Genomic DNA, 17,912 nt, shown 5'->3' with positions numbered 1-17,912 from the left:
TAAAAAATTACTTTTTCAAATATAATGGAAAAATGAAAATCACATAATTAAAATATATATGCTTTTTATATTAAAAAGCAGTGAGCTTATTATAGTTTTTTAAAATAAATATTTCTCTAGTTTTAATTTCTCTTTAATTTTTTTTATTTTTTGCTTTTTAGGGTTGTACCTGCGCCATATGGAAGTTCCCAGGCTAAGGGTCAAACTGGAGCTGCAGCCATCAGCCTACACCACAAACATAGCAACAACATACTGAAGCCACATATTAGAGCCAGACCACAGCTCACAGCAACTCCGGATCCTTAACCCACTGAACAGGGCCAGGGATCGAACCCACATCCTCATGGATACTGGTCCAGTTTGTAACCCGCTAAGCCACAACAGGAATTTTTTTAATTTCTAATACAGTAACCCACATGAACAAAGACTTTTGGGGGTTTGTAGTAATTTTTAAGAATATAACACAGTTCTGAGGCCAAAAAGTTTGAGAACTGATGGTACAAGTATGTCTGCAAATTGGGAAGCAAGATTCTAGTTTCAGCTCTTCTCCACAGCTACATGACACTAAATCTTCCACCAGTTTGGGACCCAATGATTTCTTAACACTAAAAAAAGAAGCCTGTGATTTTTATGTTCCATACCTTGAAGTTGTATATCTCATTATAACAGTCAGCACTTTTCAGATACCAGGTTATATTCAAAGATACGTCACAAGGTTCTCCATCAACTATAAAAGAAAAAAGCTTTGTGAATAAGACTATTCCCAAACAAGGATTTTTTCCTAAACTATTATCCACATCCTATTTATTTCCTGCTAAACTAAGACATTCAAAAGACCATCCCTTCTCCAAACGGAAAGTAATGAAGTAATAAATGTAAAAAGAACTGGATATTCTTCAGTTAAAAGTAAGAATTGCTGTTCATAGAAAGAAATAGCAGTTAAGCTGTTTTTAACCTTGAAACAAAATAAACAAAAAGCAAACCTGGCTGGGGAACAAAGGAATAGCAAAAGCCAAGATAAAAGATTAGATTATTCTCAAAACCAATCTCAGGGGACCTCATGAAATCACAGAAGCCTCATATAACTCACTAAACATAATTTAAAACACAATATTCTAGTGGACCAAAGCATTAGTCTAAAGACTTAGGAGTGTAAATCTGATTAGTTGTCTCAACTGGGGGAAATCAATATTCCCTTTTATATGTGATTCCAGGTGAGGAAGGGAAAACATACTAGAAATATCTACTTTGTGCAAATGTGACAAAGACAAGCATGACTGCATCTAGGAACCTACTTTTGGTTCTTAACAAAAGAAGCACATCTAAAATTATAATTTTCCCCTTTGTTTTGTTTTCTGAAACTAATTTTTATATGGCATAATTTTATAAGGCTCAAGTAAAATATACAAGAATTTGATGTGTTGAATTTATGGAAATGATAAAAAGGACACTGTAATCTTGTTATGAACTACTCCGTAAGAACCATACAAAGAGGGATTAAGTAAATAAAAGTGAGTAAGAAAATGCCTTAAACAGGAGATTTGCTGGGAAATGTGCCTCCAAAAATACTATTTACATTACAGACATTCTTTACAACTTTAAATGAATGGCTTTAAGAGGCATTAAAAATGGGTTCTGCCAATTTCATGGAAATCTATAGTATTCCATGCCCACAAAAGCATAAAATTAGAGACAAGGTTAAGTATGAGAAAACACAGAGAAGTAATATAGTGAAAGACAATGCAAATTTTAAGAAGCCACAAATCCTCCAAAAACAATGAAATGTAGACACTTCAAAATACGCAGCTTGGGAGTTCCCGTTGTGGCACAGTGGAAATGAATCCGACTAGCAACCATGAGGTTTCAGGTTCAATTCCTGACCTCGCTCAGTGGGTTGAGGATCCGGCATCGCTGTGAGCTGTGGTGTAGGTTAGACGTAGCTCAGATCCCTTGTTGCTGTGGCTGTGGTATAGGCCAGCAGCTGTAGCTCTGATTAGACTCCTAGCCTGGGAACCTCCATATGCCACGGGTGGGGCCCTAAAAAAGCAAAATATGCAGCTTGGGAAACAACCATTAGAAAACCAGTAGCTGGAGTTCCTTTCGTGGCTCAGTGGTTAACAAACCCGACTAGTATTTGTGAGGATGTGGGTTCAATTCCTCAGCGGGTTAAAGATCCAGTGTTGCCATGAGCTGTGGTGTAGGTCACAGATGCGGCTCAGATCCTGTGTTGGTGTGGCTGTGGTGTAGCCCAGCAGCTATAGCTCCAGTTCAATCACTAGCATGGGAACCTCCATATGCCATGGGTATGGCCCTAAAAAGACAAAAAAAAAGAAAAAGAAAAAAAAAGAAAAACCATTAGCCAAAATACAGATAAGAGGAGACTACATAATAAAAGGCTAGAATAGCAAAGAGGTTGTCAGGCTACTCCAAAATAAAAAATACTGCTATCCCTCAAAGCTACTCTTTATCTACTAAGCCAACTTCACAAGAAAGCCCAGTGTGTCAAGAGTAAGATTTGATTTAAATCAAACTTAAATCATTAGTCAGGAGATCATACTTCCATAGACGAAGTATATTCTTCATTGAAATTCTACCTGCCCCCTTCATCCCCATAGCACAAGCTCAACGAGATAAAGGGTTTTTCCTGTCACTGCCCTGCCATCTAAAACAGTGTCTAGCACATAGTAGGTTTTCTGTAACTATTTACTAAACGATTAAAAGAATAAAAGTACCCAACAATGACATAACTTTGCACTTTCATGGAAAGAAATATGCATAGCTGCACACATGGATGATCCGATCTTGAAATGAAGCTGCCTATCATCATTCATTCTCTAAAATAAAGCCTTGGAGTTCCCGTCGTGGCGCAGTGGTTAACGAATCCGACTAGGAACCATGAGGTTGCGGGTTCGGTCCCTGCCCTTGCTCAGTGGGTTAACGATCCGGCGTTGCCGTGAGCTGTGGTGTAGGTTGCAGACGCGGCTCAGATCCCGCGTTGCTGTGGCTCTGGCGTAGGCCGGAGACTACAGCTCCGATTGGACCCCTAGCCTGGGAACCTCCATATGCCGCGGGAGCGGCCCAAGAAATAGCAACAACAACAACAACAACAAAAAGACCAAAAAAAAAAAATAAATAAATAAATAAAAATAAATAAAATAAAATAAAGCCAGTTGCAGAAATAAAATACAGCTTTCCTTTAATACACAATGGGGTATTTTGGATTCAGATACATGGTTTTCCCACTGGACAGACTTGTTTTGTTCTACATAATCTCTATTTCCTGGTTATTATCTTTGAGCTTCCTCTTCCAAAGATCCAAGTAGTACAATACTCCTTCTGCAAACAAAAGCTTTACTGAACATATTTGTTCAGAGCCAATGGTCTGCAAACCTAGATCATGTGTCCAGTAAACATCTAACATGCACACAAAAGCAAAATCAGTGGTTCTTTCTCTGACTCAGGACAGATTAAAACACCATGCAGGCAATCAACCAACACAATCTGTCTAACTATATACTGTAAACACCAGAAAAACAAGAGAAGAAAATAAAGTTCACACAACTAAGTATTCTGAAGATTATTCAGTGAAAGGATCTTAGTTATACCACATATGTTTATTCTTAGACAGTGCTGGACTATTAAACTTCAGAACTTATGTTGCTCATCAGAGGTAGAAAACAGGTAATTTAAAAGTTTGAAGACCACTCAAAAACTCAATAAAACTTCATGAAATGCAAAAAACTCACATTTCAGGAAGATAGTAGTATTTTTGAAGAGGATCTTTCCAAAACTAAAATAATTTTTCCCCTGCAAAGATAAAGAAGAGAAAGGATAATTAGCATCAAATCACTTTAATCCCCAAAGCAGCATGCAACTGGTATAAAAACCTAAATTTATAAAATGTTCAAGTTAGTTTTCTTAACACACATACAAAAAATGCATAAATATCCTTCCTTTTAGTAAAATTCAACCATATCCAATCTGCAGGATTTTGAAGCTTGGTGCGGAGACATGATTTTTTTTCCACAGGCCATGAAGCAAGGACTCTGGAAGGAAGGCTCCTACAAATCCTCAGATAACTTAAATCTTCATGGAAGGTACTCTTTAATCGGTTCACTCCTTTTACTCACTGATCATTGTCTAGAATAACCAATCATTTCTTCAAACAAACTATTCTATGAGCAGATGGCCAAATTCAACTATCAACCATTATACAAGTAACAGTACCTAAAACCGAGAACCTGAAGATCTTCACCAACTGAACAAAAGCTATAATTCCTGCCATATCAAAAGCTCAAATAAGATTTGGGCATTACAACCAGTGAGCAGAGCAGAACAAAAAAGACTACTGTGATTTTAATAAGACTAATGACTTCTGGCATTTCCTGCCAGCTTGTGATTTATCAGCTCACAGGACTATAGCTCTTACTCAAAGGAGGTTTTAAAAGGGCCGAGGGTCAACCTATCTAGTTAATTTGTCCAGAAGAAAAACTAACTTCTCACAATAAATTTTAGAATACTGTTTCTTCCGTTTTGTCCACTCTCAAATTAGACTACATTTCAAATGCTTAGGCTTCCTAATCACATGGCAAAGCTTAGAATAACTATTTCAAAGTCCAAACGAAATCAAACAGCTTCACAAGTAGAATCATCTAGTAGCCAAAAAATGAAGAGGAAGAAAAAAAAAGATGTCTATTTACATATCCCTCTCATTCAACCCGGAGTCATAAGATTCTGCGAAAGTTCAGCTGAAAAGAAAAACCACTTTCCACATATACATCAAGTTTACATGCCTCCAGTCAAAGAAAGTTCTCTGACTCTGCTGATAAAGAACCGCTCCATCACCACTCTCCGTTTCGGAAACGACCCTGGCATTACTGCTAATCTACCCACAGAAGTGTGCGGCTTTCCACTCCAGGTAGGTGAGTCCACGTTAACCAAGGACACAAACGCTCCCGGCAGTCCCACCCCTTTGGAAGCGTACTTTGGCGGAACCTTCCTGGACCCCATGGGCCGCCGTAGCCCCACCCCCTTACTCTTCCAGGCTCAGTTTCTCCTTAAGTGAACACTCACCAACGATATCGGTATGCGCCACTTGGATCGGTCGGCAGCTGCCACGGATGCCGGTCCTACACCGAAATGTGACAGTGGGGACGTGGGAGCCCCCAGAAGAAGAAGAAGAATGACAGGCAACACCTGAAGCCACGCAGCCGACGCCATCTTCACAGCCATGGAGTGCCTACCCAAAGTATTTCACCTTCTTCCGGTTCGTCCCGCCCTCTTCCGGCTCCCCTCTGGGGGCGGGATCATCCGGGTCCTCAAAACCGCAGGGGGCGTGTTTGTTTTGCGACTCAGCAGCCCCTCCTTCAGGCATACGTCACGGCCTGGTGTGAGGCTTTGTACCTACTGCGCAGGCGTCATCTTGTTGTAACCTAGTCACCTTGGAGCGCTAGGTTCATCGCCAAAAGCCATCGCCGAGTCTCTCGACTCCTCTACCTTAAGGGTTTGGGGACCAGACAAGAACCCCGTGGGGCGTTTGGCTCTCTCCTCCTCCTGTTGGCCCCTGTCCCTCATTCCTTCTGAGTCCGAGTCAAATGCCGGGGCCAGGAGTCTAGGAAAGCCGTAAGTCTGGCTGCCTACTTAAAGTCTAGTATTGAGTTCTAGGTTTCCGGAGGTATTTAAGCAAAAACTGGAATTTAGCCGGGGTGGAGTATAAGCGATTCCTAAACTGGACGGTGTAACAGATAACTCCTTTTAAAAAACCCCTTCTGGCCCTTAAGTCTGTGATGTAGATGTTGGCCGGCGCACATCAACTTAGAGCAGCCACCCGGCCGGCACTTCCTACTCACAGCTAAAACCGGGAGAGAGTGGGTCAGTTTTCAGTATCTTTGGCGTGACCGTCACTGAGAAAGATCTGCAGAAGCTTCGCCCAAGTCACGCAGACCGTCTTGGTACTTCCTGGTTCTCAGTCTCAGGGTTTTCATCCTCTGGGTCTGAGTTCACGCCCCCTCTGTTGCAGAAACCTTTTCGGTTCCTAATGAAGGTAGTTCCTGACCAGCCACTCAAAACCAAGAAAACTTTGCCCCCAAAAAACTAGTAGAAAGACTAGTTTGGGCGTGGAAATCCCAGGAGCAGGTGTCAATTTGTCACTCCTTGAGAACCTGGAGCCCCAGAAACTTGACGGTGGTAAAGCGCTGGTGGTTATTTAGAAAGACAATCTAAGAGACCGCCTGGGGCCTTTGCCTGAGAGCTGGGAGCCTGGTGAAGTGACTGGGAAGCCATGGAAGCAGCTGGCAAAGAGGAAATCAGGTAAAATCCCAGTAGTCCAGCAGGAACTGACTCCAGGGCCCACGGAGGCAGGCAGAACCTGGAAACAACATTCTGGCTTTGAAGATTTTATTGACTTTGATTGCGCTTGTTTGCACGTTTGGTATTTGTACATTAAATTTATATCTTTTCAATTCTCCAGAGAATTAGGTGATATTAATAGCCCCGCATGAAGTATTTTCAAGATAGTTAACAAAACTGGAAGAATTGTTATCAGAACTCTTAACACATGAATTTCAAGCATGTTGCTTTCCAAATTCCGCTGTATACACCTCTTCCTGAAGCATTCCAGAGTATATTCTTCAAAGCTGGAAAGAATGCTAATTTCTCTAATCTTTGCACACTTGATCCAAAGAAACAGTGACAAAGACTCAGTGAAGGATTTGATTACTGCCATGATAAACCATGTCCAAGTGTGTTTGTCTGAGCTTGTTTTCATAATATTTTGAAATAGTATTCAGTTATAGCTTCCTACGTAATCATGGTCATACTGACTACAGATGTATTCACTGTGTCTCATGCATGAAAGTCAATGTGGGTTTTTTTTTTTTCATTATAGCCTGTAGTTGTTTTATTTTTTTGTCTTTTTGCCATTTCTTGGGCTGCTCCTGCGGCATGGAGGTTCCCAGGCTAGGGGTCTAATCCGAGCTGTAGCCGTTGGCCTACGCCAGAGCCACAGCAGCGTGGGATCGGAGTGGATCCTTAACCCACTGAGCAAGACCAGGGATTGAACCCGCAACCTCATGGTTCCCAGTCGGATTCGTTAACCACTGCGCCACAACAGGAACTCTGCCTGTTGTTTTAATCAGTATATATTAAATACATATACTCAAGTAGCAATATACATACATCTTGATCATGTTCTCTTCAGAAACAGCTTTTCTGGAAACTTGATTTTAAAAAACATTGGCCCCTAGATTGTCAGCATCATCTTAAAAGCAAAGGATTTTCCTTCTCCATTGGTTTCTATCCTTATTCTAGCACCTTGCACATACCTCATTATAGCATCTGTCAGGTTGATTTGTGATGTCAGGCTCCCAAAGAAAGCTTGAACACAGTCCTTGTGTTATTATGGCCCTAACGCATTTTTACAACACAGTGGTTTATGTGCCATGTTTAACTAGAATTAAAGAAGGTGCAGGAGTTCCTCTCGTGGCTCAGCAGAAACAAATCTGACAGTATACATGAGGACACGGGTTCGATCCCTGGCCTCAGTGGGTTAAGGATCTGGCTTTGCTGTGAGCGGTGGTGCAGGTTGCAGATGTGGCTCTGACATAGGCCAGCGGCTACAGCTCAGCTCTGATTCGACCCCTAGTCTGGGAACCTCCATAAGCTGTGGGTGTGGCCCTAAAAAGACAAAAATAAATGAATAAAACAATAAAAAAATAAAGACAGTACAAAAATTGGATTCACAAACCCCATGTAAAATAGGTTTCATAAAATATGGGGTTTTTTTTTAGTGTTGAAGATGAAGCTGTGGATAAAAACATTTTCAAAGACTGCAGCAAGATTGCTTTCTACAGGTAAGGAGAGGAAATGTATGACCTAAGTAAAAGAGTTCTGAAAATATTTCAAAACTGATGTTTATTAAATTTTTGAGAATAGGCTTTCTGAAGAAAGAGTCAACTAGGAAACTCAGTATTAAGGAGTTTATCGGATAGAAGACATTCACCTATACTACTTTAATGTGCTGTTGTATTTTATTATGTTCTTATTAATTATAATTAATTATATAATTATACATTATCATTAAAATTACTATATTAATAAACAGGTATTTTATTTTCAAAGTCAAAGCTTTTTTAAAGTAGTGTTAAAATTTTGAATCTTTGAATAGGTAATACTTTTACACGGTTCAAAAATCAAATAATATAAAAAGATACACATTGAAAAGTGTTACTGTCATTCCTGCCCCCTTCCACCCCATTCCAAATCTTTCCCTGTAAGTAACCAGATTTATTCATTTCTTATTTATCCTTCCAATATTTCTCTTTGTGGATGCATATATTCTTTTTTTTTTTTTTTTTTTTTGTCTTTTTAAGGCCACACCTGTGGCATATGGAGGTTCGCAGACTAGAGATGGAATTGGAGCTGTATCTTCTGGCCTATGGCACAGCCACTGCAACTCAGGATCTGAGCCACGTCTGCAATCTACACCACACCTACTAAGCAAGGCTAGGGATCAAACCTGCGTCCTCAAGGATGCTAGTCAGATTCATTTCTGCTGAGCCACAATGGGAACGCCAATGCATATATTCTTATATCACTGCCATTCTTATGCCAAGTAACTTTCAGTAGACACTCTTGTATAGGTCTTTTTTTTCTGCTTCATAATTATTCTGAAGCCCTCTACATGAGTATATGGATTGTCCTCCTTTTAGAGCTCTATAGTATTCCATTGGGTGGATTTTAGAATTTATTTATAAATTCTAAAATTTATTCAGTCTCTCGTCAGTTGCTATATGCTTGTATCTTTTTAAGATGTTTCTTTTTTTCCATTATAGTTGATTTACTAGACCCTTCGATTGTTTTCAGTCTTTGCTATAATGTCACTGCCACAGTGAAAAGCTAGGCATATGTCATTTTGTACACATGCAGGTATATTTTTAGGGTGAATTTCCAGGAGTGGGACTACTAGGTCAAAGAGTAAATGTATTTGAAATTTTAACTATTACCCGATATCCTTCCATAGAGATTGTGTCATTTTGCACACCCATCACCACTATAGGATTGCCTGTTTCCCCAGAGCCTCAAAAAATATTTCTTTAAAATCTTTTTTTTTTTTTGACTGTCTGCCTTTATGTGATCCTGAAACCGAAATCCCCAAAAGTTATACAATTTTCTACTTTATTCACACTATATAAATGAAGAAAATCGTATCATTTTAATTATGAACATGTACCTTAGAGGGAATTTTATAGTGAACTTCTGGTCACCTTGTCAAACCACTAAATTATGTTGGATAGCCACTAGAATTTAGAGAACTTCTATTACAGTGTACATTTCGTGGGAAGAGGGACGGAAGTCAACAAGCTAATAAATGTCAGCTATGAAAACTGCCCCACCTTCTCAATAAAGGGGACAAAGTACCATCCTTGAGCAGTATTATGTTGAACAGTTTCATTAGTATTCTTCTTTTTTTATTAAGACTCTTATTAATTTTGTTAGCACTCTAAAGTACTCCTGTTAGTGCTTTATTGAAGTACTAATACTGTCTGCCGAACTCACTATCAAAGTCACTTTTAATGACTTCCATAAGAATATATAGTCCTTTGGAGGCTGACAATCACCAGTGGTTCTCAGACATCTGTATACTCCGTATCTGTAGACGTCAGAAACAGCAGCTCTCCAAGAAGTCTACCTATCGGGCATTACTAGACTCAGTCACAACAGGCAAAGATAGCACCAGGTTCCAAATCATCAATGAAGTAGCAAAGGTAAGATAAAACTATTTTGTACAGAGAATTATTTATGTCTGTGTTTATTTGGGTTGAATGAAGTAAATTTCCACAAAGCCTAATTAAACTATGTATGCTTCAGAAGTAAACTCTGTGAGAGAAGTAATGTCATCTTTTTCATAGCTACACTAATACTACTTTAAAAGTCATATGAGAAGTTTCTACTGTGGCTTAGCAGTAACGAACTCAACTATTATCCATGAGGATGCAGGTTCGATCCCTGGCCTCGCTCAGTGGATTAAGTATCCGGCCTTGCCATGAGCTGTGGTGTAGGTCACAGGCATACATGGATCCTGCATGGCTGTGGCATAAGCTGGCAGCTGCAGCTTCAATTCAATCCCTAGCCTTGGAATTTCCATATGCTGCACATGTGGCTCTAAAAAAATAGCCAAAAAAAAAAGTTATATGAGTATCATATTTCTTTTTAAAAAACTAGTGCTGCTGCTTATACCACCCATTTTTTTCTGGAGGAATTTTCCCCCTTGCTTGGCATCTGTGAGACCTTTGAGTTCACAGCAGATGATACCCCTGAAGTCTTAGGTCTTTAACTGCTGATCTGAATCTCCCAAACTATACATCCCTTTGTAGCTAAGATTGATAGCTGTTTTTGGGAAAACATGGGGTAGCACTAATTTCCTTCCTAGAGAGCCATTTGCATGAAACCCAGCCAAACCCATGTATCAGGGTCAGCAGAAGCATTTGGTTCCAAGAAATGCCAGGAGTCCACCAGAGACCTTCCAGGAGTCAGTAGGCCTAATACTAGCAGTAAGACCCTTTCTTTTCTCATTTTTCCTGTCATTTGCTCATTTTCCTTCTTGTCTCCAATGTGTCTAACCCTAGAGAGCTATAGCTGTCCCATGGTCAGGGCAAGAATCCCTTTCCACCCTTGAGTAGGCTCAGTCTGTTGAACACCTGAATAATCCACTGTCATAATGACACATGCCAAAGCAGAAGGACTCTGAATCCCAGAATGGGCCAAAATGCAACTTCTTAATGCAGCTCATACCAGTGGATCCCTTCACATGGTCTTTTCAAGACTATAGGTCAGTTTCTTTATACATACCTCCCTTTGGGTCCTGAAAATGTGAGGGACAGTGCTGTTCAGGTCAGGTGCCAAGACCAGAGCACACCAGCTCTGGGTGCCTTCAAAGGAGAAGAAGCCACAGTCCGGGAGGACCCACAGGAGCTCAGCACAAGACAGCATGGGGCTCAGGAGGGAGCTGAGGAGCTGGACAAGCAAGGGCAATTTATGCAGAAAATCAGCAACATGGCTCCCAAGACTGAGAACCTTGAGGACCACTTGGAACAGACTCCATGCTCAGGTGCTGGAAATAACAGGGCTGCACGGGGAATCTGCGCACTGATCTCAGGCAAATGCATGTAATGTGTATGTTTGGGAAGATTCTAAAATTCTGAGCTCAACTTCATTTTAACATCTTCCTTGCCCCTTGGAGTTGAGATGACTAATAAGGACTTAGGCTGTGTGCCCTCTATCAGTTTGATAGGGACACCAAAGATCCAAACAGTAATTTCTGAAGTTGTCTGAACCTCAGACACATAGTCCTGCTCAGCTCACATAGTCAAAGAGCTTCCATTAGAGGTTGCTTTGGGGGTGAAGTGGTGCTTCATGGGATTTTTCACATTAGGATGTGGTATGGACATGGTATGGGTATGGAGATTTTTAATTTTATTTTATTTTATTTTATTTATTTATTTATTTATTTATTTGTCAGGGCTGCATCCACAGCATACGGAGGTTCCCAAGCTAGGGGTCTAATCGGAGCTCCAGTTGCCGTCCTGCACCACAGCCACAGCCATGCCGTATCTGAGCCGCATCTGCAACCTACACCACGGCTCACGGCAGATCGTTAACCCACTGAGCAAGGCCTGGGATCAAATGCACATCTTCATGGGTACTAATCAGATTCATTTCTGCTGCGCCACAATGGGAAATCCTAGAGATTTTTTTTTTTAAAGCTGCATACATCCACTTACTCAAAATGATAGCTTTTTATTTCAGGTTCAGAGAGACAGAGCCTAAAGTCTAAGGGGATCATATTCAGCTCACAGCTGCAGTTCTCACATTTCACTTATGAGACAGATTCTGACAAACCCAACACACTTAGTGCCTACCTGCCCCCACACCCTGAATGCAATAACTTTGTCATCAAGGTCTGTTGTTAATTTTTAAAATCCTTCTTCCCAATTTCCTTCCCCCAACTTGCCCCTTAATAAGCAACGAGGAAACAGAACCAAGCTTCATGCACCATTGTCCTAGCTCACACTGCCATAACAAATACCATAGACTGGGTGTCTTAACTGTGACATTTGTTTCTCACAGTTCTGGAATCTGGGAAGTCTAAGATCAAGGTCCCACTTCCTGACTTGTAGACTGCCACCTCCTTACTATACAGCTGACCCTTGAACAACACAGGGGTTGGGGGTGCTGATATCTCCACCCAGCAGAAAATCCAAGTGTAACTTCACAGTCAGCCTCACTATACATGGTTCTGTATCTGCAGAGTCAACTAACCAAGGATCATATGGTAGTATAGTATGTATTTATTGAAAAATGCCATGTATAAGTGGACCCACGCAGTTCAACTTCCTGTTGCTCAGTGGTCTCAACTGTATATTCACCTAGTGGAGAGAGAACTAAATGGTCCCTTCCTGTAAGGGCAGTAATCCCAACATAAGTCCACCCTCATGACCTCATCACCTCCCAAATGTCACCACTTTGAGGGTTAGGGCTTCAGCATATGAATTGGAGGGCTGGACGAAGAGGAGGGTTGGGGGAGGGGGGAATGACGCAATTCTTTCCATAGTAAACATGATGTTCCTGGGACACGGTAATGTTACAAAACAAAGTGTTGCCCTGTTGTCTCCAGGTCAGGACATCTAGATTTTGAAGAAAAGCTGGCTGCAAGTTCAAATGCTTCAGTTTTCTCACGTGGAGTCCTATTTCTGATGACAAAATAATCAGGTAGATATGTGATTAAAAACTTTCCAGAGTAGGTGTTCCCTTGTGGCTCAGCTGGTTAAGAATCTGGTGTTGTCACTACCGTTGCTCTGCTTACAGCTGTGGTGCAGGTTCAGTCTCTGGCCTGAGAATTTGCATGCTGTGGACACAGCCACAGCATTTTAAGCAACATGGATGGACCTAGAAATTATCATGCTAAGTGAAGTCAGTCAGACAATGAGACGACAACATCAAACGTTTTCACTGACATGTGGAATGTGAAAAAAGGACAGAATGAACTTCTTTGCAGAACAGATGCTGCCTCATAGACATTGAAAAACTTATGGTCTCCAGAGGAGACAGTTTGGGGGGGTGGGGGGATGTGCTTGGGTTATAGGATGAAAATCCTGTGAAATTGGATTGTTATGATCATTATACAACTACAGATGTGATAAATTCATTTGAGTAATAAAAAAATTTTTTAAAAGCTTCCAAAATAAAATGATAAAGGAGTTGTCAGTAAATAAAATGTTAACTGCTTTTGTAGAACTTTTTTTTCCTACTATCACCGGTTTTTTACCTTCAAGTGAAAATTTTACCTGGATTGAGAAACAAGGAAGATCTAATCACATGACATCAGAGTAGGGAAATGTATGCTGTCTTCTGAGTGTAGTTAAAAAGCTCTGCTAGCCAGGCTATCTGGAACAGATCTATCCTTGACCTACTTTATATTGCTGATTTTTATGCTTTTTCATGATATGGATGACCATCTGGCAAAATGTTTCTCTTCCAGCCTGTTTGCAGGTTTTCACCAGAGACAGCACTTCCAGCAGCGTCTCCAAGGACGCAGGGATATCTCTGAACAAGTACCTCTTGCCTCTTCATCTAAGCCTCAAGAAAATGGGACTGTGCCCAACCAGCCACCTCCTCAGCAGATGAGGAACAACTACCATTTGTTAACTAGGACTGTTTCTGCAGAAACGGCCAGGCACAGGCAGCTAACCTGGGAACTGGACAGGCTAATTGTCCTTGGGGAACAGGCTAATGCCCAGCATGAACTTGCCAGCATTCTCCATAGAGAATCAGTGCTTGCAATAAACCAACTAGCTGCCACAGTGGAAGGGGCACTTAGTGCCCTACAGCAATTTAGTAAACTCTTAAACCAGTCTCTGAATCCTGGGAAATATTGACCAATAGCTGAGAGAGGTCATTGTTCACTCTTCTAGGCCTTCAAGGTCAACTGTTCCTTATAGTATAATAGAGAGGCCTGGGCCAGAGGAAAAGCAAGATCTATCCATCAAGGAGAAGTTAATGGGGTCATAGTTTCCCTGCTTAATACCTACCACCATTTAAATGTATTCTGGGCTATTCTGTTAACTCAGTCACAGTCTCTACTAGTTTTGGGTGAAATTTCTTTAAGTTTTGTTTTGATATAGTTGTGATCAATCCACTGCTTGAGCATACAGACAACGCTGTTTTATCACCATGATTTTTATAACCTATCTGATATTTTTGCCCTTGTGGCCAAAAAAATTAGACTTATGGATGGCCAGCTACCAGGTTTTATTTTTAATGAGTAGGGAAGAAATAAGATAGGAACAGGTAATTTATATGCTTCCAGCTAAACCCATGCTGTCTCACATTATTTTAAATATTTAGTTATATATTTCTTCACTTATTTTGCATAAATCAATCTTGCTGCAAGTTGTACTTCTGTTATCTAAGTATTAACACTAAATAATTCTGAGTTTAAGGGTCTAACCTCTATAACTTAATGTATTTTTTTGCATTATTCTTTTTAATCTTCACTAATAGGAAGAGATTCAATAATTTATTTGTATATTATTTTAAATGTCCAGACTGGTCCCTGGAGAACAGGAATATCTAGGAACTCTTAATATTTTAGATAGGAGGATATAACATTCATGTCCAGACTTTTTGACAGCAAGGTATTGATGGAAGAATTAGGCAATAATTGGCAGTTAGGAAACCCAGGGAAGTGGTTTATAAACTGTCATCCACAGAGCTCTGAGGTTTCCATGGAGGTTTCTCAAGACTCATTGCAGGCTCCAAGCCCCTTCCTGCTGTCTTCAACCCAAGAAGCTTTTCTTATTGGACTTTTGAGAGTCCACTGTTGTTAAAAAAAATTTTTTTTAAGTCAATAAAAACAGCGTGAGCCAGATCATATGAGCAAATGTATACTAAGGTCCAAGGAAACTATGTGCTTAGAATATGAAGCTATGTTGATGATAATAAGAGATAAGAATGAATCTGGGAGTTCCCATAGTGGTGCAGTGGTTAACGAATCCGACTAGGAACCATGAGGTTGCGGGTTCGATCCCTGGACTTGCTCAGTGGGTTAACGATCCAGCGTTGCCGTGAGCTGTGGTGTAGGTCACAGACTTGGCTCGGATCCTGCGTTGCTGTAGCTCCGATTAGACCCCTAGCCTGGGAACCTCCATATGCCGTGGGAGCGGCCCTAGAAAAGGCAAAAAGAAAAAAAAAAAATGAATCTGAATATCAGCTTTGAAAAGGGTTACCTTTTGGCCAAATTGGCTTGCTTAATTAAGTTAGGATGAGAACAAAAGGGGGCTTTGACTCGGATTTTTTTGTGTTTGGTTGCATAAGGTCGTTATGGAAAAAAGCAGGCTTATTGCTACCTTCTCTCATATAATTAGGATTCTTTCCTAGGCAGCAGCCTCAAGAACAGAACATCCCAGACCAGTCTTTGGTTAAAAAAAATAAAGCATTCTATTTTACTAAAAATAGGAGGGTCTCTGTGTGCATAAACTAGATCCAAATTGTTAATCATATACGTAGGCAGACAGCCTGTGTGCCCTCTATGACATATGTGCTTCATCTTCTCTAAACTGCACTCTCCTTAAGAGTTTATCCATCTTTGGAGTTCCCGCCATGGCTCAGTGGTTAACGAATCCGACTAGGAACCATGAGGTTGTGGGTTTGATCCCTGCCCTTGCTCAGTGGGTTAAGGATCCAGCGTTGCTGTGAGCTGTGGTGTAGGTTGCAGACGCAGCTTGGATCCCGCGTTGCTGTGGCTTTGGCGTAGGCCGGTGGCTACAGCTCCAATTAGACCCCTAGTCTGGGAACCTCCACATGTGGCGAGAACAGTCCAAGAAATTGCAAAAAGACAAAAAAAAAAAAAAGTTTATCCATCCTTTTCACAGCAATCAGTACATCATAATATCAGGTGCCAATTAAATGTTAGGTGAATTAGATTTGAGAGAGCAGTGGAAATACATATCTAACTTGGGAAAGAATACATAACCTAACAGGATTTCAGCTTTACATTTTGGAAGCATTTTCAAATCTTAGAATTCTGATGGCACATTTGAAGTAATTCAAATATACAAAAGAATATTAAACATATAAGCAATGACTATAGTATGATTGGGGATGGGGGAAAGGGGGAGGTGCTGGCCAAAGAGTACAGACTTCCAACTATAACAAGACAAATAACTTCTGGAGATCTAATATACAGCATAGTGATTGTAGTTAGTTATATACTTGAAAGTTGCCAAGAGAGTAGATCTTAAATGTTCTCAGGACCAAAAAAGGGTAATAATGTGACTTGATGCAGGTGGCAGCTAAGACTATGGTGATGATCATTGTGTAATATCTAAGTATCAAATCAGCGTATACAGGAGGAGTTCCCATCCTGGCTCAGCGGAAATGAATCCGACTAGGAACCATAAGGTTGCAGGTTGGATCCCTGGCCTCGCTCAGTGGGTTAAGGATCCAGGCTTGCTGTGAGCTGTGATGTAGATCACAGACGAGGCTTGGATCCGGTATTGCTGTGGTTGTGGTGTAGGCTGGCAGCTGTAGCTCTGATTAGACCGCTAGCCTGGGAACCTCCATATGCCGTTGGTGCAGCCCTAAAAATTAAAAAAAAATAAATCAACATATACAACTTGAACTTACACAGTATGTCAATTATATGTCAGTAAAGCTGGGGAAAAATAATTTCTGTATGATCACTGCTATATCATAAATGTTTTAAGAATGTCTGTGAAAGCAACCACAGCGCATGTACAGCCTATTTACCTGGGCACTCTTCAGTGCCATGTCACTGTTTAAGTGCTCTGACTACTTTCCCATATTCTGAAGAAACAAGGTTCCAGTAACATCATTTTTGGGGGGTTCTTTGTTTTCATATTTTCGTGCTGCTTTGATATCTTCCCTGCTTCCTATATCTTGCTTGCATCACATTGTATCTGTTCTGTGTTATGTCACATAGCCTATAAGCTTAGCCTTTCATTTAACAGACATCATAGTAACAATGGACCCTGCCATAACCAGAATTTGGTATCACACCTGATGAAGGATTTGCAATCAAACATGTGGCTTGGCACACCAATTGAAAACTACTGTCTTAAGATATTTCTTTTATCTAGATGCCTCCTTTTGTAACCTATATCCAGCAATTTCTGCCCTTGGAATTTGTTTTATTTTTCAAATTCTATATTCTCTTTATAATTGTGTGCTGCTCTCATCTTCCATTGTAACTAAATTCTCCAGCCTCTTGAGAAAGTTCCTGAGAACTTATTCCTAGGTGTACAGGAAGTGCAAGAAGCCTCATTTATCCATGCTAGAGAACCCCAATGGCCATCATTCTCCATTCTGTTCTGTTGTATTTTGTGGCTTGTTGCCCTTGACCTTTTAACACCAAACTTTTTTTTTTTCTTTTTATGGCCACAGCCACATCACATGGAGGGCCCCAGGCTAGGGGTCAACTCAGAGCTACAGCTTCTGGCCTACACCACAGCCACAGCAACACAAGATCCAAGCCTCGTCTGTGACCTACACCACAGCTCACAGCAGTGCCGGATCCTCAATCCACTGAGCAAACCCTCATCCTCATGGATCCTAGTTGGGTTTGTTAATTGCTGAGCCAGGAAGGGAACCCCCACCAAACTCTTATTCTTAAGATCTCTCTAGTCTATCATAGATAAAGTAGGCCACAGGTCGCAGTTTTCCAAGAGCAGTTTCAGCTTATGCCTGTCATTCACTATAGAGACCCCTTTCACTCTTAATGGTCCTGGTCTGGACAAATCCTGTTTTCCTAGTCATAGAACACATAGGAGGTGACTAGAGTAGAGCCAAGCATATACATGTATAGACTGGGGAACTTTTTTCTTCATGATTGCCAT

General features: G+C 40.7%; 3 protein-coding genes across 13 annotated transcripts in view; 2 read left to right on the top strand and 1 right to left on the bottom strand.

Moving 5' to 3' along the window:
- TMEM87A (transmembrane protein 87A) overlaps positions 1-5,320 on the bottom strand; it is a 43,781-nt gene extending 38,461 nt beyond the window's left edge. Inside the window, exons 1-3 of one of the 2 annotated variants that reach the window (XM_005659710.3) lie at positions 5,074-5,320; positions 3,747-3,807; positions 642-727 (exon numbers count right to left, since the gene is read on the bottom strand). In XM_005659710.3, the coding sequence (XP_005659767.1) occupies positions 642-727; positions 3,747-3,807; positions 5,074-5,232 (306 nt within the window). In that variant the 5' untranslated portion in view covers positions 5,233-5,320. The remainder of the gene's footprint in view (positions 1-641; positions 728-3,746; positions 3,808-5,073) is intronic. The other variant, XM_001929220.5, reaches the window with a different exon arrangement.
- The window catches only part of GANC (glucosidase alpha, neutral C), a 77,200-nt gene continuing 64,682 nt past the window's right edge, over positions 5,395-17,912 (top strand). For 4 of the 10 annotated variants that reach the window (XR_002345333.1, XR_002345322.1, XM_021097206.1 and 1 more), the window contains exons 1-3: positions 5,395-6,309; positions 7,788-7,850; positions 9,587-9,764. Coding sequence is in view for 5 of the 10 variants with exons in the window: in XM_021097206.1 (XP_020952865.1) it covers positions 6,281-6,309; positions 7,788-7,850; positions 9,587-9,764 (270 nt within the window). In the remaining 5 variants the exon portion in view is untranslated. The remainder of the gene's footprint in view (positions 6,310-7,787; positions 7,851-9,586; positions 9,765-17,912) is intronic. The other 6 variants (XM_021097209.1, XM_021097216.1, XM_021097220.1 and 3 more) reach the window with 6 other exon arrangements.
- LOC110256586 lies at positions 10,403-15,504 on the top strand. Its single transcript, XM_021071754.1, is given in 4 exon segments — positions 10,403-10,407; positions 10,785-11,107; positions 13,538-13,603; positions 13,606-15,504. Coding segments are annotated over 4 exon segments (723 nt in total). The 3' UTR covers positions 13,935-15,504.

The sequence above is a fragment of the Sus scrofa genome, chromosome 1, assembly GCF_000003025.6.
Source record: "Sus scrofa isolate TJ Tabasco breed Duroc chromosome 1, Sscrofa11.1, whole genome shotgun sequence".
NCBI lineage: Eukaryota > Metazoa > Chordata > Mammalia > Artiodactyla > Suidae > Sus > Sus scrofa.
Note: the sequence above shows the minus strand (reverse complement) of the source record. Positions and strands in the feature narration are given on the sequence as shown.